Raw genomic sequence first — 27,504 nt, 5'->3', positions numbered from 1 at the left:
CCAAACTGCTGTTTGGCACATACAACAGTCAGAGCCATCCTCCCAGGCGCTTCGTAGTGACATAGAGGCGACCCTCTCATTCTCCGGGGAGAACTCCAGCGCAACGACGCTCAGCTGGGGAAAAGGAAAGGGTCCAGCCAAAGTGCACTTTGGTTCCAGACCCAGTGCTATGCATACGATATTTAGGTGGTATTCCTCCACCTCAAGCTCTGCTTCCTTCCCTGTCAGACAACTGATGTTCCATGTCCCTAGTCTCTGTGATGCCAGGGGTCAGCACAATATTGTCAGTTCAAGTATACATTGTTGTTTGTTTTTGTTGTTGTTGTTGTTGTTGTTTTTAAAGTATCTATGGGGTGCTTATTGAGAAAGCTGTAGAATAACCAACACAATTTAAGTGAAACTAAATCCTAACACTGACAGCCTTCAAGTCTCCACAGGACTATAAAAGGAATCCATTAATAATGAAAAATAGTATTTTCATTGCAATTACAGGAATATTATGGGATTAGTAAAGTTAGAATAATGCTCTTTACAGGACTCTGGTGGGTCAGCCATACCACCTCTGCTGCTTCCTGACAACTGATAAGATATAACATTAGAGTGGACATAAAAGGCAAAATATCAAAGTATATGATAACATGCAAGAGGATTATGGAGGGAAAAATGTGTTTACTGAAGAACATTAGGCCTACTGATGCCTTATAACTGCAAACTAAAGGCTAAATAACAGATGCACTAGAAATCATTTACTGAACATTAGTCTGCTGGAATCAAAACACAAAAAAACTAAAGAAAAACAAGAAAAAAGGGAAGTGAACCAGTGCTTTATATACTTGGTTGCTATTGGGGGTGCTCCAACAGGCGCCTGTAGGTCCTCGGACCTCATGTTGGGAACCATACAAACACGCACACACATTGTTGACGCTGCTCCATTCATTTCAGTCTCATCTGACTGAGAGGCAGACTGAGCTCTAGCGGTCAAACTCACCAAATCTGCATCACCGTCCTCAAAGTAAAGCAGTGGGGCAGTTGCTGCTCCGGCTTCATTTTGTCGTTCAGTTTTTTTTTTTTTTTTTGTCTGTAGCGTGTGTGTGCGTGTGTTGTAGTTGTGAGCATGCAAGACAACGGCCGACACCGAAACAAGGAATCAAGGAGAGCATGGACAAATCGGCAACTTATATTTTACAAATGCACTTTATATTTATTCATCTTTAGTCTGGAACTGAGGAGCAGCGTTACGGGTGAGGAAAAATCTCAACTTTCGTTCAATTTCATTTATGTAAAAGTCGAAAAACCAGGGCAGACATTTCAACTATTGTGCATGCCTTTGTTTTGATAACCACTTAAAGTCGGAAAATGCATAAGGAAGCCGAACCTGCAAGATATTTTCTCCCTATTCTGGATTTGGTGCCTCGGTATGCCACGAACCAAAAGTCCGAGCAGTGAGTGGAACCAGATGTGGAGAAAAGCAGGGGGAGGAGGGAAGGGGCTGTTGGCTTAGTGTCTCTATTGTGACTCCTATTTACGTGTTAGGTTTTTTTAAAGTTGCAAAACAACGCACTTCTTCCTTTTTTTTTTTGCTGTATTTTTATTTACCGGATGGGTTTCCAGGCTACATTGTAAAACTGACGTGGAGTGACGCTTCATTTGACACCCTGCGGGCAGATGTGACCTTTACATCCTGTTACAGGCTGCAATTAACACATTCAGTCCAGTCTTGAACAGCTATTAGACCATTATGCTATGGGATGCCCTGGAATGTAAACCCACCTAAACAGTTTACCGGCACAGATTTAATTGTTTTCCTGACCACATCATTGTTTTTCCAGTGTTTTTACATGTCAACAGGAAATCTGAGTTTACCAATTCGACTACTGTCTGTGAGTTTTCTGTTGCACAGTGAGTGAGATGATGAAGTGGAGTGCAACAGTGGCTAAGCAGCTTGATCACTTTTGTGGGTTTTTTTGCACAGAAAAGGATACAGAGAGTAAGAATGTATACTGTCAATATAAAGTAATTTAATTGTAAATACTGTAAACTCAGGGTAAACTAGGCAGCCATCCCCGGCCATCATAACACTAGCAGCTACAATGAAGAAAACCATTAACCACACATTTTCTTTCCGTATTATCATGCCAGATGCAAGAATCACACTGCTTCTTAATATGTTAATTTAGCTCTTTTTGTTGGATCTTGAAGCTATATTAAGAATACTGAGATTTTGTGGGTTTGCACTCCCACTCTTCACACTATTATCCCCAAAAATATAAACAACCTGCTACACACACATCCTCAATAATCTGGAGCTGTTTTTGGCGAGGCTTAGTTTCTTAATTTTGAAATGACCTGCACCCATCTGCCATCAAATTCCCCTTTTGCCAAAGTTGAGAATCCCTTGTCAATCACTTTTGGACCAAATGGATAAGCTGCAGAAGGATCTGCGGAGGGAATGAATCATTGTTGATTTATTTCATGAAATGTTGTCTCTTTGGATTTGTTATGTGAATAGTTTGCAATTCCCATCTAGTTTAATGCTGAAAATATTTTTGATCAGCATGTTGTCATGAACTCTCATGCCCATAAGATAAGAAATGTTTGTTCTGTCTTGTACAATATATTGTAACCACAATATGTACTTGTGTAGATCAATACAGGACGGAAGAAAATTTTTACAATAATGATACTAGATGATTTATAGGAAATTAAGATATTAAGTTTCCCATTCATTATCTATGGAGACAGGTGGTGTTCATCAGATTAGTTTAAGCAATGTTCTCCTTTACGTAGTTAAATATATATTTCTTATCTAACTATAATCCAATAGATATAATGTGCACAAGTGTGGGAATGATGGAAAGCTTCGAGAGTATGCACTTACTCTCACTTTGGTTTCTAAATTTGATACACACTTTCATGGAGGTTCCTGTTTCTGAGTGTGGCTGCAAAATGCAAATACGCTCCTCTCTCTTGATAGCTTCCCTCTCTCCTCTCCCATGCTTGCAGATGAAGTGAAACCTATCCACAGTTTCGGTTCCTTCAGAGGCCAGATCACCATAAAACACCAAAGAAACAAACACAGCAGGGAGGAATTTCCTGTCTATTTGTTGGTTGCCATTTTAGCACACTGACCAGTTAAAGGCCTATTTTTGTAATCTCAGACATCTGTTGAAATAAGGCAGGTTTATGGGAAAAGTATTTGACTCAAACTTCAATCTAGATCTTTAAGTTTGATATAAGTATATAAAATTAATGATTGGAAAAAAACAGTCCACTTAGGTTTAATTATCCCACAGCATCAATGAGTCACGCTCATATTTCACAAGAAAATTTGTTGAATCATAATATCCCAAGCCAGCATTTGCTATTGAGTAGTCACCCATGTTTCAAAGTATTGTCTTCAAACCTGGTCCAACAGATGACTGTATTGAGGAGGTGTAAGTTCTGGGAATATCTGCCTCTCTTGGCGAGTGTTGCTGGTTGTTTTTGGACGTGGGTTTCAACCTCTCTCTTCAGCAGGAAACTGTCTTCAGTGTTGAAAAAAGGGGTGACGGGGCAAAGAAGAGGATGAGATCACAGCAGGAGAGCTGCTGTGGCTTAGCGTTCACAGGGCTCAATGGCTTAAAGTTAATCTGGAATTCTGCACTCACTCTGATTGCCCGGGAGTTTTTCTCACATCAAACATCCAGTTGTGTCCCCTCCAGACTGGAATTAAAACTTCTTTTTGAATTTGCTCCTTGCTGTCTGGAACTTCAGCTTCAGGTTGTCTAGTGGTTCAAAAGCTTTTGCCAGGAACGTTTCATATTGTCACTATGAGCTTATATTCACATACTGAAGTGAATTCAACACAGGATATAATGCTAATTTTTACTGGGCTGATTCTGGTGTGAAAATCTTCCCACAGGCACCGTTGGAGCTGACTCTGTGGTCTATTTTTAAGAATGGCTTTAATTCCCATTGTAAAAATGACAAAATGGCATCAGACTGATTTATTGGCATGTATGTCTCAACTCGATAACAACTCAGTATTGTGTAAGCCCTGCTGTTCAAGTATCCTTAAGGGTTTTACTTGCCATGAGAAATGTAACTAAATCCTGTGCTAAGATTATAGTGTATCAACAGTTTATTGTCTGTTGTGGGAGACATCACACTGTAATTGCAGACTAGGGATGAAATACAACAGAGAACTGAGGACTGAGGACGAAGAGGAAGTGTGTCATAGAGGGTTTTATATGACCTTTCCTGAGGGTTCAATGCAAAACCTTCTATAGGATTTTTAGAGTTGATACAATTCATTGATTAATTCATTAATCAAACTATTTTGAAAATGCATTAACCATTTCAGTCATTTCAAGTAAAAAATCATCAGTTCTAGCTTTGCAAATGTGAATATTTGCTAGGTTTCTTTGTTTCTGTGATCATAAAACTAAGTGTGCATTGGTTTTGGATTGCTGCACGGACAAAATGAGCAATTTAAATAAGTCAGCTTGGCCTTGAGAAATTGTGACATTTTTACAGTTTTATAGTCCAAACGATTTATCAATTCATCAAGACAATAATCAGCAGAGTCAGTGATGTTTTTCTCTTTAAATACTAGACTCGATGGATACGCCAGACAGTCACTTTCCACAGAAACGGGTCTTTTTAAAAAACATTTCATCCAGCTCAGGATTATGTTGCATTAATGGAAGTGACTAGAATAACAGCCGCATGGAAAGATAGTCTTATCCCAAAAGCAACTGAGATGTTTTGTGTTATTTGGAGCAGCGTTTGGATGCAGTATAAGTTTAAGTATATGGTTCTACTGCTTTTTTTGTTTTTCTTTTGTTTACCTCTGAGACGAACTTAGGGTTTTTGTGTCTCTGTCAGGGAACACACTTTCTCTGTAACAATCTTTCACGATTAAAACAATGAATTGGCAGTAAATATGCCTAACAGCTGGGTGTTACTGTGAGATGGACTGCTTTATAAAAAGAGCAGGGTGGTGATTATATCTGATTGCACCGTACAGAGCATTTTCAAACTTAAGCTGAACCAGCCTGCCACTGCGCCCTGTCACTGTGTTTGCCACCAGCCGAATGAGCTAACACTTCTGAGAAACTCAACCACAGGCTGAGTGCAATAAGAGGGGCGTGTTGGTCGTCTTCTCCAATTACAGGGATTTTTATGGAGCTCTTGATGTGAGTCCATTGTCTCTGTGTCTATAAAAGCAGCACAGGAGGTTTGGCGTGTTTGAGCTGAGAGGTAGGAAACGAGGGATTGCCACAGATTGAGCGGACTGAAGAATCCTCATAGGAGGGTTGTGTTTTTCAACCAAATGCCCAGTGATCTTTTCCCACCTACCCCACTTCCTGGCCTCTCACAGGAGCCCGCCGAGTAGGAATGCTGTGGGTCTCACTTTTTCTCCCCTGAATCTCAGGTCTGAGTGAAAGGGTTTATGTGTATTTTGGGGATTTAAAAAAAAAGAAGTAATTATAACAGGACCTTAATTTAGAGTCACTCCTACACTTCAGACTTGCTTTTCTTTGTCTTTCTTTCTCCCACCTTCACACAGATGGACAACCACACACCATTATTTTCACAAACCTGGCTTCTATGTTACCAATCTCTAAATTCTTAAAAGAAACATAGAGAACGGTATGAAGGAAAACCACTTTTTTGGGGGGGTTGTTGGGTTTTGTTCCTGAAATTCCCGTCACTGAGGCTGGCCTCCAGCCACTGCTCTGAATGTGTTAAGTTCAACACTTTTTTCAGTAACTCTTAGTTTCCCGTTAACGTTTTATTTATTTTTATATGGTGTAAGTGTATATGAGAATACTGCAAAGCTCTGTGGGTAAAACCTTGCAGGCAGCTATAGCTCCTCAGAGAATGATACTGAAGTAATGCCAATGAAGGCATCAGTGTACAGCAGTGAGAAGTCTGCAGACTGAAAACAGCTACCCATTTCACCCCTGAGGATCATTATAGTTTCATAAAATTAATCAAATTCAGACCTGTTCAAACATTTTGTTATTTAAGTCAAATGTATCAGATTTCATCCTACAGACTCTGATTATAATGATCCTTATATATTTATCCCCCCAAACCACCTACTGCTGCTAGTCAAACCCAACAGAAATAGACACCACAAAATGTAGTGAACAAGCCGAGAGGTAATTCCAGGTCAAACTTTGGGGAAGGGGTGAATGAGACCTGGTGCACATTGAAATACTTCAACCGTGATTGCTAACCTTGCATTACAAACATATGCAACCACTTTTCACAGTTTATTGCATGGCATTTCTGCAATTATTTCCTGCTGAGAGCTCTGTCATATAATGTGCACACAGGATTTTAGGGTTATAACAGGATATGTAGTAGGATTAGTAACACTGACGTGTATTACTCAGGGACCTCATAGGCCGCAATTCAAACTAGTTCTAAACCAGCACTGCATCCATTAATAGAGATATTGACCCAGCCTCTGACCTGTTCTCTTGCCACATTAGCTGCTAACATGGAATCCTGTTGTCATCAGCATTATTGACCATTGCCATTGTTCTCCTCTCTCTGCACAGCGCCGCCGGACTCTGATGAGTTCGCTTTCTTCCATGAGGGTGCTCAGGGGTGCCTGGGGGTGCGGGATCACTCCCTTGTCCTGTCAGCCTCCTGTGAGGAAGTCAACCAGCGCTGGAAGTGGGTGACCCGGGGTCGCCTGTTCAACCTGGGCTCTTCACTGTGCCTGGGCATGACCACTGGTAACCTCACCTCCAGATCAGACAGGTCTCCTCTGGGTGTGTACACCTGTGACCGCGAGCCCCCCAGAGTACGCTGGACCTGGAACTGTGGCCAAGTGTTGGACAACCTCAACAACTACCTTCCTTCACCCTCGTTTTGGAACTCGTCCGCCTCAACCTCCTCTTCTTCAGCGCTCAAGTGGACACTGCATGGTGGTGTGCAGGACCTGTGCTCTAAAACATATCGTGGTAAGCATGCTTGTAATCAAACATAGCAAGGATCTTTCAGATTGGTAGTCAGCATTTGCACCTGTGTTTGACCCAAAGTATCTCAAATAAAATTTTAACTACCCTTTTGGATTCCCTTTAAAATACCTCAGTTATTACCATTATTCCTGAGCAGCATAGAATATAAGTACTATAGACAAAATATATAAAAAAAATGTGCACAATCTGCTTGGCTAAATAAGTCTGTGTATTATTTTTGTATTGAAATTTGAACAAAAAAAAGATTGAAGGAGCAATGTATATAGGTTAATAATAACAAATGAATAAAATGATATACCAAAACCAATCAAATTCCATGAAAAATAAGAAATGAGATCACAAATATGCGCCCACTCGATGAGAGTGCAAATCATTCTCAATGAAAGGGACTGAACGGTCATGTCCCCAGCTGTAGTGATACAGTGACCCAGTGAGTGGCAGATGAACTTACTATTGTGAATACCACAGCTGTTCAAATGATCAAATGGATATAGCAAAATGTTGCTTTTAGGGAATCTTTGAGGACAAGTGGCTGTTTGCCAGACAGAAAGCCAAGGAAAACATTGCTGGTGTTTGTAAACTCCAGTAAACAAACAGAGTTGTCCTTGCCCTCAAGTATATTTGTATTTATATATAGTTTTCAGTCCAGATTAAATCTAACCATGGCGGTTCACAGCTAAGCCTCATTTCCGCTGTTAGTGCCATTCTTACCAATATCAAATGTCACGGTTGTTCATTGACAAACTATACTGCGAGGCTCAGTCAACCATATGAGTCTATAGTTAACAGGCTCTGCTTGACTGCAATTAAAACCAGATCTGCCATGAACGTAAGACCAGAAAATCTCCCTTTACTTTCTTCTTTATCCTTCCTCTCCTTAGTCTCTTTTACTTTTTTGTGGCAAGGGAATTGAGTGCATTGACATTTTTAACTTTCAAGTGCCGATCTTCACAAGTTTCTTTGTGAAGTCAACTCGCTGCTGGAGAGGAATGCCTCTGACATTAGTCAGCCGAGAAGCAACTCCACTGCAGCCAGCCAGCCAGCCAGCCAGCCAGCCAGCCAGCCAGCCAGCCAGCCAGCCAGTGGTGGAGCAGAGAGGGAAGTCAGGGAGGGAGCTTCAGAAAACTTTCCTCCCTCATTTAACGTGTCTGCCCTACTTTCCATTGGCCTAACTTGTTTTGGTAGAACTACAGATCCAGCCTTTCTCCCTCTCTCTCTCTCTCTCTCTCTCTCTCTCTCTCTCTCTCTCTCTCTCTCTCTCTCTCTCTCTCTTTCTCTCCCTCTGTTCTCCCCACCATACTATAATGGTGGAATGTAGAGACTAGAACAGCAAACTCAGGGTGTTTTGTCAAACTGCAGAAATCAGATCAGATCAGTTAAACTAGCCAAAAAAGATATCTTAAAGATCCTGCTTTTAAATATAAATATTCAGATTGAATCTTTTTTCAGAAGTCATAGCTGGTGATTCTGTTTTCATGTAAAGTTCATGATAAAAGACACTTAGTTTTCCTCATAACCTGCCATTTTTTGTATTTGTTTACTCTTCCTTCTGCTGACCACTATTTGACTTTACTGTTTTGACTGTAACATCATCCTCTGTTTGGACCATGTGTTTGATTATACAAGTTGCTGAGAAAACAGATAAGGTATTTCAGTTCAGCACAGTTCACAGCCATAACTTTAGGCAACACACGCACAGCCCGTCTCTCCTGCCGCTGGCTGGGATTTTAAGTCTTTCTTGTCTTTGCTCCCCAGAGATCTATACAATCCAGGGGAACTCTCATGGCCGCCCCTGCTATCTGCCCTTTCTGTATGACGGCCAGTGGTTCCACAATTGCACTAGTATCGGGCGTGAGGACGGTCACCTCTGGTGTGCCACCACCTTCGACTACGGCAAGGACGAGCGTTGGGGCTTCTGTCCTGTCAAGAGTGAGTTACCACTTTGCATGTTCAGGACTGTATTCTCTCAGTTCATTCTGGCAAGACTGGAGACATTGCCAGAAACTCAATAAACTTCACCACAGTTTCCTCTCACCAACTGTTCACTATTATTTCCTCCTGCTTTCTCCCCTGGTCTAACGGACGTCTTATCTCCTTCCCTCACTGTCAGGCAGTGGCTGTGAGACATTCTGGGATACTGACCCGCTGACGGACAGCTGTTACCAGTTTAACTTCCAGGCTACGCTGTCATGGAGCGAGGCCAGGATCAGTTGCCAGCAGCAGGGGGCAGACCTGCTAAGCATCACCAAGCTTCATGAGCAGACATACATCAACGGTAAAGTCATGTGTACATTTGTGTGCAGAGACATCCTCTCATGTTGTAGCTATTGTGTAAAATATACAGTGATATTTTCACCAACCTCTGTGACACAGCAGTAAAGCCTAAAAAGCCTAAATCCTTTTCATCATCTGTTTATTTCATCATAAAGTAAAACCTTACAAATGTACACATGCACAAATTAATCAACACCAAACAAACAGACAAAAACTATTGATTTCCAATTCCCAGATACAAAAATTTAGATAAAGATAATTTAGAATTTCACCTTTTGCACCTCTGCTCAAAATGACTATAATAACCTTGATTTCTTAATAATATTCTTAATATTCTAATTTCTAATATTATTGATCAGGATGTTGTGTGTAATCATGTCTGTCAAGCCTTTGTTTCTGAGTTTGCCTGAGACAAATATAAAAATAAATAGTCATTGGCGATGAAATTTGTTGTGCTGCATAATTGTTACTCGTATTTGCGGTGCATATTTACTCAACCAACCAGAAGAATTGATTTTTGGGATGTCACAGTTGCTCTTCTTACATAACAGTTCTGCAATATACCCAATACAGTGCTGACAGTTAAAATCATGGCTAACTGGAGAGATTGTTAGGCCTAAAAACTAAAGCCCTAACAGAGAAAATAAAGGGGTTTTGCTCTTCTCTCATATTTTATAACATTTGAGAAAGGTGTTGTCTTGCTGTTTCAGGTTTACTGACTGGTTACAGTGCTGCTTTGTGGATTGGCCTCAATGACCTTGACATCTATGGAGGCTGGCAGTGGGCCGACTCCTCACCACTCAAATATCTCAACTGGGAAACAGGTCAGACTCTGAAAACAACCTTTTCTGTCTTTTTTAAGATTGAAGCATCTGTGATCTTTTTTTAAACATTCATTTCCCACAGATGGCTGAATGAGCGTGCTTTCTCATTTTTAGCAACACGTTGCTCTGAGTTAAAATACATACTTGGCGGCTTTTCAGTGCAACCACAGTGTTTTACAGTTGACCACTGGAGTATCTGGGGGTAAAGTGCCTCGAACAATGGCACCTTGGTATTAGTGATGCTCTGAAGAGTTTTTTTTCTCAATCTCATCCCTCAGACCAGCCAAACCATGCTGAGGAGGTGAACTGCGCTGTGATCAGGACTGAGTCATCGGGTCGTTGGCAAAACCGCGATTGTTCTGTTGCTCTGCCGTATGTCTGTAAGAAGAGACCCAATGCCACCCTGGACCCCTTCACTACTGGTGAGAGAATAGTCTTTTGAATTAGTCCATTAAAGTGAAATACTGCACTTACAGTCCTGCCACAGTGCCAAAGTCCAGAATTTGATGGGTTTTTATTTTTTTGCTCCCACAGACTCGTGGGCAGATGATGAGAAATATGAGTGTGATGTGGGCTGGCAGGCTTTCCAGGCTGGCTGCTACAAACTGACTTCAGACAAGATTGACTGGGATACAGCTCAGAAAACCTGTCAAAAGATGGAGGCCAACCTGGTCAGCATCCACACCCTACCTGAGCTAGAGTTCCTCCTGCACACCTTGAAGAAAGGTGATTTCCATTCTTCTATTGTGCTATTCCTTTTCCTCTGAACTGCATTGCTTTGGGAGCCCTAAATGAAACGAAATTCTGTTTAAATTAATTATTATAATAAAGATTTCAAATGATTCTAGATGGGAAATATGGAATCTCGTTTTTATATAAATGTAGAAGGAAAAAAAACAAAGACTAAAAGAAAGAACAGGAGTGCATGTAAAGAATGTTGAAATTCAATGAGTTCACAAAGAGTTCACACACTTCCAATTCTAGTTTTCATTTCCTATTCTAAGCACGGTGGAGCAAAATGCACTGATGTTTCAGCTATGCCTTCTTTAGTGTGCAGTCTGAAAAAAAATAATTGAATTTAAAAAAATAAAATATTAACTCCATTCAATGGTATTTTCCAGCTGTTTTCCTACAATTTTCGCCCACATCTCCAGAGCAAGCTCAAACATAATGGAAACCAGGCATTTCATTTCTTTCCTTGAGCTGAAAAACAGCATATGAAGTGAAGAATCAAATTTTTAGGTCATGGATTTGCTCCAGTGTAGTTATTGAACCTCATGGAAAAGTTTGACAATTTCATACTAAGGTCATAGTTGGAACCATAATCTTATTTTAAGCCTATTTCGGTGTTCACTAGTTGTCTTTCTAACCTGACGGTATCTGTGTCTTCTGCCAGACATTGACCAGCTGTGGATAGGGCTCCATGACACTGATATGCAAATGGACTTCCAATGGACTGACCACACGCCGGTCATTTTCACCTACTGGCACCCCTTTGAACCCAACAACTTCCGCAACACTCAAGAAGATTGCGTCTCCATCTGGGGAGCTGTGAGTGACCCCCCTGCACCCTCATGCTGACCCCCAAAGTCCGGGGCCTTAATCACCCCAAACTAATGGACTGTCAGCGAGTCTCCTCTCCGTTTGTATATACTGAACAGCTGTGTTCTCTCTTTCTGTTTGTGTCTTGCTTGCATGTGCAGGAGGGCCGCTGGGATGACAGCCCTTGTAATTCGACTCTGCCTTCCATCTGTAAGAAACTGGGAACAAAGAGTGACGGGAAGCCACAGCACCAAGACTGCAAACAAGTATTACTCTTTTTCTCTCTTGGATTCAGTGCTACATACTTCATTTTCCCCATGGCATTTACTGTTTATGCTTCAGATTAATGATTTTTTCTGGACTAGATATACATTTTTAGTTTTTTTTTTTGTCTTTCCTATATCTCTAAGTTTTACTCCTCTATTTAGATCTGCAGCATTTCAGTGCTCTTACTCCAGCTGCTGACAGTCTGTAGTGTTGCAGGGAGAATAATAATTATTCTAAATATTTCAGTCCTTCCTTCACCTTTGACCCCTTTTCCCAGAGCTCCCCTCCATCTCTAACCCTTCCACTGGTCTACTAGTCCGCCCTCAGTCTGTAACTGTAATATAAATCACTCCCTTAAGACTGGAACGTTTACCAGACACCCCAGACAAACTAAACCCTGGACACACACGCTCTTCCCTTGGCTTAACACATACTGTACTTTCCCTGGTCCAAAAAACAAAACACATTACATTTTTAAGGCATTCAAGTTTGGACATGTTGTTTGTATCTTTGTTCAACAACTGTATACAGTTCATGCAATAGAAATGCATCATGCCCACTACTTGAACCCACATGGTTAACTAAATGCCATCTGGAAGATCCATCTACATCTGTCTGTGATTTCACAGTCCATAATTCTCTCCATATGAGACTTTAAGCCTCTCATACTGATTTGTCCCTACCTGTCCTCTACCTTGTCCCTACCTGACAGTTACTACACGTTTAGGTAGTTTGGGGTGTTTTTCAGTAATATGTGACTGAATATTCTTGGTGAGACAAGAAATTGTAGCTTGTGTTTGTGTATCTTTGTGCCCTTCAGCAATGTTATATTTTTGCCAAGTGTTGATTTATGATGTAAATGATCTGAAGTTGAGAGTCGTGCTGTTTCTCAGCTGTTACATTCAACAAAGATCTTTCTACGGATGGGCTATTTGTTTGGTGAAATGAATCTTTTCCCCCTCTCTCTGGGGAGCGAGGCATCATGGGTGGTAATGGAAGGGGGGTTATTTGCCATGGCACAAGCTGCAGGGCCCTGTGGCAGTGCGGTTTGTCTCAAGCAGATGAGCTCACTTCACGCAACATGTGAAACAACAATGACAGAAAGCCTGCTGCTTGCCCTCCTCCGTCAGCAACATTACACCGCATGAGCCCCAAACCATATACCCCATCCAGTGCTGGACTCATTACTCAGAAAGTGTAATGGATTGCTCATTACTATAATGCTGTCATTTTACTTACACTAGTATTGCATTTCTGCTTAATATTTCCAAAGACGGTGGTTTTATTATCAGGATAACTCAGTTGCTTCATGTGTGAATAAACAAAAAGATTAGACAACATTGATCTCTAATGGCAGAGGCGGCCTGGGGCGTAACCAGCTGCTTAGGGCCCCTCAGTGAAAATGTGAGGTCTTTCAGTTCATTTTTGGAGATTATTTTACTATTACAGCAAATATATAATAGCAATTAACACATTTTGGAACAGCAAAATTTTAAAGTATATCTTACACAAACTATAATATATACTTTTATAACTAAATGTACTATAAGTTCTAAACAATGTGAACACAAAACAGCCTACAAAGAATTATCACCTGAATCCACAGCTCTCCAGAGTTGTATGTTGAGTTTCAGATCATTGTTTGTCTGTCTGGCTGTTGAACAAAGTGTAACATTTAGCAGCTAAAGAGCCAGAATTTTCCTTCAGGAGGTGGTAGAGACCAAAAACAGAGCTAAAAGAGAGTGAATAATGGATTACATCATCAGGTGGCCATGACAGACTCTAAATAAATGATATTGTTGCTAGGTAACTGATGCATATAAAAAGGTTTGCTAACAAGTTCATATCAACCTAAAAGATAATGATCTGTCAACGTTGCAGTCTCACCTTGTTTTGACTGCTGCTAAGTGGTTGAAAACTTGGTTGATAATGAACATACGGGTAAATATCAGGTGTAGTGTTTTTTAACATTACTACATACCAATTAATTCTAGTCTGAAATACAGTACATCTCATTACTGTCACATGTTATTGTGGACATACTAGGCAACACTGATGTTGTGACTGTAGGACAGGGAAAGGGAGGATAGGAAAGTGTTAAGGAAACGTGAGTTTCAGCAGATTAAACCTCTCCAGCAGCTATAATCTTTGAGGTTTCTGTTTAGATGCCAAACGTGGTTCTGCAAAAAGCCTGAGGTTAGGCTTATTCACACAAATCTGTATACGAGCTGTCTCTCACTATCAGTCTGGCACAAAATGTCTCCTCTTTTGACCTTCTGCGTGTTGGCTGCGCTCTGCGTCTGTACACGTCCACAACTACAGTACATGAGCTGGCAGGAGGGATTGAGGCCAAGGAAAAGTTATTTCTGCATGCCTAGACTTGTTCTTTTTATTCTGCATTTGGGATACAGTTTACTTGTATAATTGGACTCACTTCTGCTTTGACTGTTGATACTCAGTTTACCTTTTACATGTTGTTGGCATAAATTGCCAAAGCTTGAGACACTTTTGCCTAAATAGGTGGTACTATGTTTCACACATTAAATGCATCCTTATACGTACAAAGCCCCAGTTGCTAGTTGCAATTTAATTTGCCAATTTAAAAAGTTGCACACACAGCATTTATAGATGTTTGTGCTCTTTGAAGGGTTTATTTTATTTTATTTTATTTTATTTTTTCTCCATATCCTGCTAATCTCATCTTCTGTCCCCTCTTCTCCTCTCAGGGCTGGAAGTGGCACAGTCCAGCTTGTTACTGGGTGGGAGAAGATCTGCTTACCTTTGATGAAGCCAGGAAGTCATGTGAGGACCACGGAGCCGCCCTTGTTACCATTACCAATAGGTGTGTACTGCACTACACACATACCTCACAGAAGTTAAACAACATCACAGTGTGTTTTGTCAGTGCTGGCTTTCTTAAAGGCCCTTTAAATCCTTAAAGGTTCGAGCAGGCCTTCGCCAACAGCCTTGTGTTCGGTCGCTCTGGTGATTCCTTCTGGATCGGCCTCCATGACCAGGGCAACAAAGGCTCTTTCCACTGGCTCAGTGGAGATGAAGTGTCCTACACCAACTGGAATCGAGACCAGCCAGGTAGATCACCTATGTCTTGTTTGAATGAGTGTGTGAATGAGTAACAGAATGAACTACAGATATGATCTAAAAATGTATTGTAGAATCTATAATGACCAGATTGTTGATTCAGTCCAGGTGTTAAAGCACTGAAGATCATCACTGTATAATTTCTTACTGGTCAAAAATAGATTGTAATAATGCTTGTGGAGCAGCAGGGATTTAAATAATTTAAGATGATGATATTCAAGAGAAAACAGGTGGTACATTAAACAAAAGATATATCAGTGCCCTCTAAGGCAGCATTATTTATTTATTTTATGGAAGCCATATAATTATGGGAATTTTGTTTGAAAGATAACAGAAACGATTAATCAGTTATCAAAATAGCTTCTTATTTTATAAATACTTCTTTTTCTCCACTTATTGATATATCAACAAATCGTTTCAGCTATGGTCTTTTTATATCTGATATAGTTTTCACTGTGTTCTATTGTTTACAGTATTTTTCCTATTCTCTCTCCTCCCCATCCAATTTCTTTATTTCTGTTGCCAAGTTCACCTCCTTCAGGGGTTCATCAAATTTGCATTTAATCTATATCTGGAGATTTTCCACTGCCCAAAACACGAGGTCCATTCTGAACCGAGTCAGTTTTGGATTTAATCTACAAAGAAAAACTGGATTGCTCCCAGGTGTTTTTTTTCTTTGGCCAAAATACAGATTCAGAATTATATCCTGATGTCCTGATTTGGCTGTAAAGCACATTTGAGTAGCTGACAACCTGCCTACATTGTCTAAGGCAATTATCAGCAGCTATCAAATCCAGCCAACAGGGGTATGCTCTGATTTAAATGTAATGTAGACACAAGTTTGTGGTGTTTTTTCTTCTAATGATCATTGCAGCACCACAGGGATGAGACAGCAAACAGAGAATTCTCCTTGTAAAAGTCAGGCTATCATGGATTTTGGACTCACCATAGACATAATTTCTAAACCAGACCTGGAGATACAAAAAACAGGTGTAGGCGAGTCCTCTGGCTTTAGAGTCAATGATAGATCCAACAGTTTGTTTCTTTAGTTGACTTGGCTAGTTAAAGGAGCTCTCTGAACATTCTTAACATTATCTGCAGGTTTTTGTCACAATGAAGTACTTATATATATCCATGATATACCCCCAAAATTCAGCACCTGAAGTTGCACCTGAGGCTAAGTACTAGCAGAAAGACACACTACAGTCTCTTTAAAGCTCCAAAGCCAGAGATTGTTTCAGTTTTAGGAGAAAAGCCCTAGTATTTGTATGTGATACAGAAAGTATTGTATCGTTTCAAAAAATATGATCCATGAGGGAGATTAGAGAAATAGAGCCTAGACAGGGTTTACGGAGAGTGTGGCACTTGAATTAAGTTTAATGCAATGATCCAACACTCATAACCGTCTTATAAGAAATGTGTAATCGCATTTTGCACACATTTTTTTTTCTCCACAACATCCCTCTATTTCCATGAGTTTCATCAGTGTAGCTTCTTTCGCTTTCTCTCTACTCACCTACGTTTCACCCCGTATCTATTTCAGTCAACGTTCATGGCGGATGCGTTTCCATGGTGACGGGCTTTGCAACAGGTCTGTGGGAAGTGAGGGAGTGTGCGTCATCGAAGGCAAAATTCCTCTGCCGCCAGAACCAGGACACGTCTCTGAGCCCCGAGCCCCCCGTCCCTCAGCCCACCCCGAGCCTCAGCGGCTCCTGTCCCAGTAGCTGGAAGAGCAACAGCAACCTGCGCTACTGTTACAAGGTTCATCCCAGCAATGTTTCACAGTTTCACACCATCAGTACTCTGCTGGAAGTGTCTTTTAATTTCAGTTACACTTTAGTTTTCATTATTTGGTTCACTCAGTCTTGGACTAAAATGGCCTTTGCTCATATTAGAGATTTTTTTTTCTCATTTCAATGCGGAGGCATCTGAGTGTATTATACCGTATGTCCTTGTAGATGTTGATATGATTGCTTTTTACAAAGAAGGATGACGATATTGATTAGTTCAGCTTCTTCACAGTGAAAAGCTGTGTGCTTTCCAACTGCCTTGTCCACTCTGATAATAATATTATAGTTAAGATTTCGTCTAATTACCGACATTCATATAGTTTCATCAGGTAGATTGTAGGATTCTCCTTTTATTAGTGGTGCCATGTTAATCAGTTTTCTTGTTTAATCAGGTTTCCATTATGAGCAGATTAGCATTGTTCCTCAAACTGTGAACTTGTTGTTGTCTGGTACTGTAGGATAGCAGTTCTCAACCTGGGGTCCAGGGACCCTCAGGGGTCCTTGAGAGAGTTTCAGGGGGTCCTGGGATTTTTTAAATTTCAGTATTATTTCATTAACTAGATGTTAGTCCAATGAGATAATGTATATCTACTGTAGTGACAGTTATGGAATAACTAAACCAGACAGGTATCCTCGAGACTACAGCTGATCAAATATGAGTCTATTGTAAATGAGTCTACTGCAATTACACCTTTATCATCTGTGTGCAGGTGTTTCATTACTCCCAGCTGGAGCAGAGGCTGAGTTGGCTGCAGGCTCACCTGTTCTGCCGGAGACACGGAGCTGACCTACTGAGCATCAGTGGCCCTGAGGAGGAGCACTTCGTTCTCCAGGTCCTCCATGAGGCCTTTGGGTGGGTGTGCACCTCTGGCCAGGTAATATGATGATGATGATGATGATGATGCTGATGCTGATAGTGATGATGATGTGGTCCACAGGGAGTCAGAAGACCATGAGCAGCACTGGTTTTGGATTGGACTGAACCGCAGAAACCCCATGGACAATGGCAGCTGGAAGTGGAGTGACGGACTCGCTGTGAGTGATGCAACCCTAACTGTGTGCCAACAGATACTGGGAAAATGGGTATGGATATGCTTGAAACACAATCTGTTTACTCTTTGCTTGTGTCTCAGTTCACGTACCAGAACTTCGGCCGCTACTACTATAACATCCGGCAATGTGCTGCAGCAGACTTGGGCACTATGACCTGGCTGGCCATGCACTGTGACTCTGAGTTAGACTGGATCTGCAAGATCCCAAGAGGTACAATAGCACTGGGCCTTTTGTATTCTATTTCATCCTGCACATTTTTTATTCATCTCTAGGAATACATTTTTTGCCACCTACAGCTCCTATTGTGGAGGCATCTCTCTCTGACTTGAGTGTCTCAACATTTCTTCCATTTTTTATTCATTGCCTTTTGGGCCTACATATGAATACACCTTTCCTGTGTGTGTTTTTAGGTAGTGTTGAGAAGGAACCAGAGGTCTCTGAAGGTCAGTTTTATTTTCTTAACTTTGAACTTCTCTCAGTATACTAAAATTACCTTCTTGGGGATTATTTCAAAACCTTCCAACTCTGTTTCATGACGGTCTTTCCTTCTTCCCTCTTCCCTCATCTGTCAGGCACCAGTTCCCCAGAGTGGATTGCCTTCCAGGAGGCTGAGTATAAATTTTTTGACCACCGCACCACTTGGGACCAGGCCCAGAGGATTTGCTCCTGGTTTGATTCATCGCTGGCCTCCGTCCACTCAGCTGAGGAACAAGCTTTCCTGGCCAACACTTTACGCGAGGCACTGCTCATTTTATCATAAAGTTCATCATCCTTTATATGAGTTGATTTAATACAAAAATGCAATCAATTAGTGTTTTTGCTGGCAGTTCAACTTTATGTGGGCAAAACCCTCAGAGATACCTAACAAGTACAAACTTGTTATGCGTTCTGTATTCTGCACTGCTACCTTTTCTACATTTGCACAATTAAAAGTCTCTGTGCCAGTGGCCTCAACATGCCTTTTTACAGTTTCCTTGTCACCTTCAGATGACAAAGGTGGAGGGTGACAACTGGTGGCTGGGGCTTTACACCTATGAAAATGATGGACGTTTTCGCTGGTCTGACCACTCTGTGCTCAATTATGTGTCCTGGGCCCTTGGGAGGCCACACCCACTCAGCCGTGATCGCAAATGTGTGCACTTGTCTGCCAGCAAAGGTAAGAACAGCCAGAGTACGACACCTCAAGAGACTAAATCAGAGACACATACCTGAGCTTGTATTTTTCACTCTCAAACAGCGGACTGGGCCGATCAGAAGTGCCACTCTGACCTGCCCTACATCTGTAAGAGAGTAAATGTCACTGGCACCATTCCTCCAACTCCGTCATCCCCCCACCCACCTTCAGGCTGTCATGACGGATGGTCCTCTTATCAGCATAAGGTAGAGCTGCAACACATCAGGAGTTCAGCATAATGCAATAATTACATTAAGTTATATGACAGATGCAGGATCTTTTTTAACTCAAACTAAACCAAACCTAACCCCTTTTTGCAATGACATCTTGTGTTTCTGTAGTGTTTCAGAGTATTTGATCAGTCCTACAGAGTCACATGGTCTGCAGCCAAGTTGAAATGTGAAACGCAGGGAGGTGTACTGGCAGTGGTGTCCAATCATTTGGAGCAAGGTAATTACTACTGAGAAGGTAAGTCATCTACATTGAAGTAGAGAAGTAAGTTGATTAACTTTTGTTGGGTCCACCATCTCCTTTAACTTTATGCCGACTGTCTTCTTCTTTTGGCTGCCTCAACAGAAATCTGGCAGTGATGAGGATGGACAGGATTAGAAATAAGTATATTAAAAGGACAGCTCAGGTTAGACAGTTCAGGGACAAAGAAAGAGGCAAGCCAAAGAGGAGATTTATGGATGTGGTGAGGGGGGACATGCAGGTGGTTGGCGACAAAGAAAGATACAGGGCACAGGAAGAGATGGAAACAGACGATCAGCTGTGGGGACCCTTTACAGGAGCAGCCAAGAGAAAAAGAAGACAGCTGGCAAGTTACCGGATGTGGTTGTAGACCCAACCAATGTTAATCAACCTTACCTTTCTATTTGAATGTAGGTTACTTACTTTTCAGGCATAATTATTTTAATGAGGTACATTTGTATGATCTGTCATGTTCATATTTGCATTTTCCTATCACCATATTTCCACTATTTGTAAGAATTTCCCTACATGCTAGCATACTGATGCAATCGATTCTCCTCCTCACAGCCTTTGTCACCACCCTGCTTTACAATACCAGTGTTGACCTTTGGGTGGGTCTGACCTCAGACTCTAAAGGTCATTTCCAATGGGCCAAGGCTAGCCTGCTCAGCTACACCAACTGGGCTCCTGGAGAGCCACTCGACAACAGTGGACCACACCACAACAAGACCCCGGTACTCACTCACCTATCAGCACAAATGTCATGGTTTTGCCCTCAATGTGTTCCTGTTCTGATGATTTCACTGTCACCTCTCAGGGAAACTGTGTGGTGATGATTCATGGGAACCCACAGAAGAACACTGGCATGTGGGCATCCCGAGCTTGTGAGCTGGAAAGTAATGGCTTCATCTGTCAGAGGCAACAAGGTGTGATACTGGAGAACAACAGTGTGTTTTAAAAACGCAGAATATTTGCACCACAAAGATAAGTGTGTTAACTTACCTTATGTGACTTTGTCATTTCTTTAGACTCGAGTTTCCCTCCGGCCCCAGCTCTTATTCCTGCCTCCCTGTCAAAGCCTGTGGAGCTTGGTGGAGTGACTTACCGGGTAGTGGAGAAGCGTCTGGACTGGACCGGCTCTCTGCACCTCTGTGAATCTTTGAATGGGACCCTGGCCACGGTGAAGGATCCCTACCAGCAGGCTTACCTCACACTGCTGATCAACAGCCTGCGCCAGCCTGCCTGGATCGCTCTCTACAACTATGGAGTGAGGCTAACTTACAGTATTAATTCATTCATACGTTTGAACAAGTACAGCTATGTTTTCCAGGCCGAGGGGAAACTGAAGTGAATTGCAACTTATTGTTTTATATTCTCAGGGACGGAGCTTCAGCTGGCTGGGTGAAGAAGAAGTGACATATTCAAACTGGAAAGATGGGGAGCCCAATCAGCTGGCTGGATGCGGTCACATGACCACCACTGGGCAGTGGACTATGACTCCTTGTGATTCTAAACTGGATGCTGCTATCTGTCAAATTAGCGGTGTGTAATGTAAAAGCAATAAATACCCATTAACATGTGGCACAAGTGCACATAACACACCATCAGATTTACAGCTTAACTGTAATTTTCCAGGATTAATCAGCATTAATTTACTGTAAATTATATGTATTCATCTTGTTGTTTTTCTCTTTGCCAGATGAGAATGTGATTCACCAGTGGAGTTACCCTGGCCAGTGCCCCCACTCTCTGGGAGGGTGGTCGTGGGTGCCCTTCAGAAACCACTGTTACGCCTTCAACCTGCAAAGTCTTAAACTGCAGCAGGATGCACGCATGTCCTGTAAAAAAGGTAGGGAAGAGTTTCAGAAGCGCCCTCACATCTCCACCATTCTGGCTCTGCTCAGACTGCCCGTACTGTACAGCTCATGAAAGCTGAAAGCCAATTAAGTGCAACTCTTCTGACCTTCTCCACTGCAAACATAATTGACAAAATGCATCAATACGTCTAAATTTAGAAGTGTTATTCATTGAGCCGGCCACATCATAATTAAATCTCCCTACATGATCAATTCTCATTTGTTTTTTGTTCCATCTCTGTGCGTTTCTTTCTTTTCTCTCTTCTAGAGGGAGCAGAACTTCTATCTATCTTGGATGAGACGGAGAACGGATTTGTATGGGAACACATCCAGAGCTATGTAGAACAGGCACATGGCGCTTGGCTGGGCATCAGCGTGAGAGGTCCAGCATCATTGCCTCACACTTCCACCATTCTCTACAGCAGCGGACTTATTAACCTTCAGATTTTCAGAAGTTTTTTGAAAATCCAAGCTTGTTAATTTTAGCCTGCTTTTAGTCAATTTATCTTACTCAGCCTGCAGATAATTTTCCTAATTTAATAGGTTTTACCTGATGGATTGTAATTTATTTTAAAGAATAATAATCATAAAACAATTAATTAAGCAGAGGAAACCTGATTAAGACAGTTTCTCTTGCGTCAAATAAAAGTGATAAGCAAGATGCATTCTCTCGTAAAAGTTAATTTCTTTAAAAAGCATTATTATCTGTCAGTGCAATTAAATAATTTGAGTGAAATGCCCTGAATATGCTTGGTAAGCTAATGGGAAGAACTGAATCCAATATTGGAAATCTCTATGACTGAACAGAGTTGTCAGGCAGAACATGATATAACGAACAATTATCTCTCTGTAAGATAAAACTAAACCATTCTGTGTGAGTGTGTTTGAAGCTCCTCTGAGTGTGTGTGCGTGTGTTCCTGCTGCAGGTCGGGGCCTAGTGTGGAGCGAGGACACAGAGATGTCATACAGCAACTGGGACGGGCATGATGTCACCTTCTCTGTTCTGTCTCCAAACTCCTGCTTCTGGATCCAGAGCAACACTGGCCTGTGGAAGCCGGGCTCGTGCAGAAATCTTACACATGGAGTCATCTGCAAACAGCCTCGCCGTAAGCACACGCAAGAGCAATTTAGCCAAGGGGAAGTCATTCTCAGAACCAGGTCTAAAAATATGATAAAGAAGTTGAGCATGATGATCCATGTGCAGGAGCTGACACTGTCCTTTAACATCAAACAAACCAATAAATGAAATATTTGGCTGATCAGTTCAAAGAGGTAAAGGGTAAACCCTTAAAGTAGAGAGGGAATTTATTGTGGTGTTGCAGGAAAATAAATGAAGCAGCCGCAGAAAAACCCTCAAGTATTTGTATGTTTGTCGTTAAGACATGGTGGAATAACCTGAGAGAGGAATGGAGATGAGATTAAGTGCTATTAAAATGATTGTCAAATACTAAAGCAGTCCATTTTTACTAACTGTCCCCTCTTCTGTTTGCAGGCGCTGAAACCTCAGCTGTGACATGTAAGTATGATTATTATTCTGTTCATTTGAAAATTAAATATCTGTGTTGTAACATGTACAGCAGAAATTGAATTACTGATACTAACACTGACATCCATCTTCTACCTCTGTCTAGTGGATGGTGACCACCTGCCCAATCTGATTGTTGTCATGGTGACGGGCCTGGTGCTGGTGGTGCTGATTGTCGGTGTGATCTACTTGTACCGTCGGCGAACTGTCGGGTCCCGGGGGTCCTATGAGGGGGCCCGCTATAGCCGCACTAACTCCAGCCTCACAGAGCAGACTGAGAAGAACATCCTTGTGTCTGACATGGAGCTGAACGAGCAGCCGGAGTAGCAGAGCCGCCCAGACCGACCAAACCAGGACTGGACCCAACCTGACGCAGGGGAGGCTGATTTCAATGTGCTGACTCAGATACACATTATGGCATTTATGTCTTTGTTGTCTCTTTTGAAACCAAAAAAGATTTTTTAAAGTGCTGAAGGGCTGTGTAGAGCGCAGCAGATGTTTAGTTTTTAAATTGAATCCCCGCCTTCTCAATCCTCTTTTGCCAAGACTTAACAGTTCTAGCAATTTCTCTTCAGACAAATCCAGTCCTTCCATGTGTACAGCTTTTCCCCAAAAGCGTTAAGGAAGGCCATAAATGGATCTCCTGGGGATTTTAGTTTCATCGCAGCTGGAAAAGTTCAACATAAAATCAGTTTTATGAAATGTCTTCCTTGGTGCCAAAGTAAAGTTTTGTTCATGTATTTCCTGTTTTATTCCCATTTTGATTGAAAGACTTACAAAGCAAAAAAGTGCTCATCACAGCCACAGATTGACTCTTAACTAAAACCATTTGTCTCTGTCCTCTACAATATGCAGTCACAGTCTTCTTCAGGACCAAATTCATTTTTCTTTTCTTTTTTTTGCCATGACAGTATTTACCTGAACTGGTGTGTTTTTCATTTTTGCATTGCCTTTATGTGCTTTCCATTGATTTGTCATTATCTGTGCAGCTGTAGAGAACTGTTACTGATGATGCATGTGTGGTTTTTGTGAGCATGCCTCTCTCCTCCTTTCTGATCTGACACGTCAGCCCCAGCTGTCAGACCAACAGAGGAGGAAGAAGTCCAAATGTGAATGTGTGGAAGGTGACAGGGACCATTATTAGTGGTGGCCTCAAACAGTCTGAGGGCAGTACACTAGAATTGTGCACATTACTAATGCTAAGTTCTGTAGAGAACTTCGTATTGAAAGCTGGTCTTTAAGTAGACTACATTGTCTTTTTGGTACTGCAGGACTGGAGGTTGTCATGAAATGATCAGACTTTCAGTTTCCATTGCTTCATGTACATTTTGGCACTTTCTGCTATTATCTCGAGCTAATTCAATATTAGTCATCCATTTGCCTTCAGTCATTATCCTTAAGGCATGGTTGCTGCTCTGCGATTCCAAACTTTTGTTTGTTTTGGCTCTTTATGCCATCATCTGGAGCTGATTCAGCTATTTTTATGGACAGTAATTCTCTTTGTATACACCATGAAAAAGGATTTGCAATTTGATATTTGTCTGATTCATAATTTTTATGGACCACAGTTCACTTTTCTGTATGTTTTATCATTAGGGTATTTTTTGCTATTTGTCTTTTTAATGATACAGGTTTCAATATATGTTCTGACTTAAATACAACTGGTATAGACATTTGGAAACTTTCCTACTTTTATGGGATAATTGCCAACACTTGAACCTCTCATTGCCCCACAAAGGAAACCATCCCTCATGTGGATGACACCGTTGTATATATGAGAGTCAAAGAATGTTTTAAAAGTGAATTCACTTCAAGAGAAAACCTCTTTCTGTTCTTTTTCTACGTCATTTTGAGGTTTCACATTTGCGCAGCTTAATGACCACATTTTTCAGAGTTCATTTGCCTCCTGAAACATTTTTCTTTTCTTCTCACCTCTTGCCTCTGAGCGCATTGCTGTCTTCTTGCTTGGAGGAATGCTTTGGAGCCGTTTCAGTCTGAGGCTTTTGGTGTTTGACTGAGTTGCTCTGAAAAAAAAAAACAGCAGCTCCATGAGTTGGTCTAAGATAGAGGGGGAAGGGAGGAGGAGAAGGAGTAAGTTGAGTTAAGTGTGTGTGTAGGTGTGTGTGTAGTTGTGTGTGCATGCGTGTGTGTGTGTGTGTGTGTGTGTGTGTGTGTGTGTGTGTGTGTGTGTGTGTGTGTGTGTGTGCAGTCTCCAGCTGTGGAATGTTGAGTCGGCAAGAAGAGCTCAGTGGCACGTCTGGAACCAATCAGAGAAGGAGGGCTCAGGGACATGAAGGGTCAGAAAGAAAACTGAAAAAAGGAAAAGTAGGTGAAGGAGAAAAGGGGAAAAAAAGAGGGAGTGTGAAGAGGAATTGGGGATGTAGGAGGAGAGGAAGGCAGGGAAAGAGGAGTGAAAAGGGTGCAGTGGTTTGTCCCAGGCTTACCCTGGCCTCTGCTGGTGGTTTACTGTACAGGTTTGTCTTTATATGCAGTACATGAACTGATTGAGGTGATGATGTGAAGGTGCGACGACCCTTGTGTGTTTTCCCCATTGAGGTCATGTTTATGATGCAGGCTGGCTCTTGTCCCTGTGAAGATTACCTGAAGCACCTGTTCAACTTTTTTTTTTTTAATTTTGTGTCATTTTTATATGAAATGAATAAAGTCTATGTTCTCAAAGCTTCTGCTTTCACTGTTATTTATTATTATTCACTGTGAAGCAAATAATCATGTGAAATTGTTACCTGTTTACAGTATACTATATATTTGTGTTAACTTACTGTTAAGTTTTCTATGTTGAGTGTTTTACAAGTCAGTCAGCTGAGAAATTATTGGAGTAATTGATGTGTAAAATGTTGACTGCAATGTTGATGTTTTTCCACAAGAGGGCACACCTTGCCTGGTGTATGGAACACATCCTCCCATTCATGTCATTTGATTAATTTGACCATTTGCCATGTGTTGTCCAGGGTCATATCTCTACAGAGGTACACAACTAACCTACAACTACCAGTTTTGTGTTGTGATCAATCGCAGAATTTCAGAATTGTTGTTTTGTGATTGCAATTATCTCTAGTGTTTTAAACATTTTATGCAAAAAATTATTTAATGGATTTTCCTGATAAGAGTAGAAGCTACACGTCATACTCCATCAATTCCATTCCCCAGCTGGAGTATGTTTGAACAGGTAGATCAACACAGAGACAAGTACATGTTTGAAACCCAACACCTGGCGTAATGGCAGCTTGTGGCCTCCTCCTGCCAGAGACCTGCACCTCTGAAGAGGCACACCCGAGCCAGTAAATTGCTTGTTATTCAAATCAAACTGGCTCTCTGTAATCCATCTCACTTAGGATGGATGTCACAACTCATCCAACTGCATGCCGCAGGCACCCAGTTTAAAGCATCTAGGGGTTATGTACTCCAGCAGTTGTTTAGAAGTTTCACAGCCCTGTCACCTGTCGTTTGTTAATGTGTCTCTGGTGTATGAGAACTATCCTCGAGGAATTTTTGCTTACCTTTTACACATTATATTTTTCTGTCTGTTCAATTTCAGACTTGGCTCTAGGTGGGTTTGATTCTCTACTATTAGTCTTATTTGCATGCTATAGCGCCTACTTTGTCATGTTGTATTCATCCCTGGCTGAATTTTTCCTTAATGTACTTTGTTGTCCTAAATATTTATCACAAAGCTTGCCGGGTACCTTAATATTTCAGGTGCGCTCCAAAGTACCTCAGAAGCCAAGACACACATTTAATTGAAATGTTTCCCTGGCAACTGCTGAAAGAAGTGTTATATACAGTTTGATACTCGTGTGTGTGTGTGTGGGTGTGTGGGTGGGTGGGTGTGTGTGTGTGTGTGTGTCATGAGAATATCTGAACTATCCACCTGAGAAGTTTCTTCTGCCTACTTTTTATTTTAATGACTTCAGTTTATTAGCATCCTTTATTGGCAGCAGTTTCACTACTTTTTCCTTTTTTCCCTCATTTCTTCATTTGATGATGCAGTGTACTGTAGCTCTGGGTAATGTTAAAATTGTCAATGTGGGGTGGACACGAGGATTTCATGGTGGCCTGTGGCCTTCTCTGTGCACATGTACAGCAGCCATAGGTAAAACAGCAGCCATCTTGCCTGGGGCATCTTGTACCTGTCTGTGGTTTTGGAGTTTGAAGACAGGCAGCGGCGACAGAGGTCTCTGCTGTGGGAGTAACAGAACAATATCATTGCTTTATTCTTTCTCACCTCCTCTGAGATACTCAAGTAAAACCCTTCATGATTAATTAACCAACAAAAGAGGGGAGAAAGGAGAATGAAACTCTTCAAAAAGCTTAGCTCATGCCTGTGTCCTCTTAATTTGAAGGTTTGATGTTAAGATGCTTCTCTGTTGTTCACAAAATGCTGTTTATACCCCCCTGCTCCCACTCCAAGTTTTCCTCCTATCTGGCAGTGTTGGCACTGCAGGTTGAGGGAGGGGAACCAGAAAGAAAGCAGCGTTAACAAGTGAAATTAAAAACCCATTCACTCTCCTCAGTCATCCATTTGGAAGCTGGCCAAAGGAGAAGCAGCTGTTATACTGGCAGTGGAAGAGAGACAGGGAGAGAGAGAGAGAGAGAGAGAGAGAGAGAGAGAGAGAGAGAGAGAGAGAGAG

At 41.5% G+C, this 27,504-nt stretch overlaps 1 protein-coding gene across 1 annotated transcript; it reads left to right on the top strand.

Moving 5' to 3' along the window:
* Nucleotides 1–928: 928 nt before the first annotated feature.
* mrc2 (mannose receptor, C type 2) lies at nucleotides 929–25,534 on the top strand. The gene is made up of 29 exons (XM_051388028.1): nucleotides 929–1,241; nucleotides 6,555–6,962; nucleotides 8,736–8,909; nucleotides 9,091–9,255; nucleotides 9,965–10,078; nucleotides 10,357–10,500; nucleotides 10,613–10,804; nucleotides 11,475–11,629; nucleotides 11,782–11,886; nucleotides 14,614–14,729; nucleotides 14,829–14,977; nucleotides 16,530–16,747; nucleotides 17,487–17,629; nucleotides 17,715–17,811; nucleotides 17,910–18,039; nucleotides 18,240–18,272; nucleotides 18,402–18,568; nucleotides 18,817–18,985; nucleotides 19,067–19,209; nucleotides 19,345–19,453; nucleotides 20,042–20,208; nucleotides 20,292–20,400; nucleotides 20,503–20,741; nucleotides 20,854–21,016; nucleotides 21,174–21,323; nucleotides 21,599–21,712; nucleotides 22,257–22,436; nucleotides 22,823–22,846; nucleotides 22,962–25,534. Exons 1-29 carry the CDS (start codon nucleotides 1,115–1,117, stop codon nucleotides 23,180–23,182), a joined length of 4,425 nt encoding a protein of 1,474 aa, XP_051243988.1. The 5' UTR covers nucleotides 929–1,114; the 3' UTR covers nucleotides 23,183–25,534.
* The last annotated feature ends 1,970 nt before the right edge of the window (nucleotides 25,535–27,504 follow it).

This window comes from Dicentrarchus labrax, unplaced genomic scaffold (genome assembly GCF_905237075.1).
Source record: "Dicentrarchus labrax unplaced genomic scaffold, dlabrax2021, whole genome shotgun sequence".
In the NCBI taxonomy this organism is placed as follows: Eukaryota; Metazoa; Chordata; class Actinopteri; family Moronidae; genus Dicentrarchus; species Dicentrarchus labrax.
This window is presented reverse-complemented; position numbering and strand designations above follow the sequence as displayed.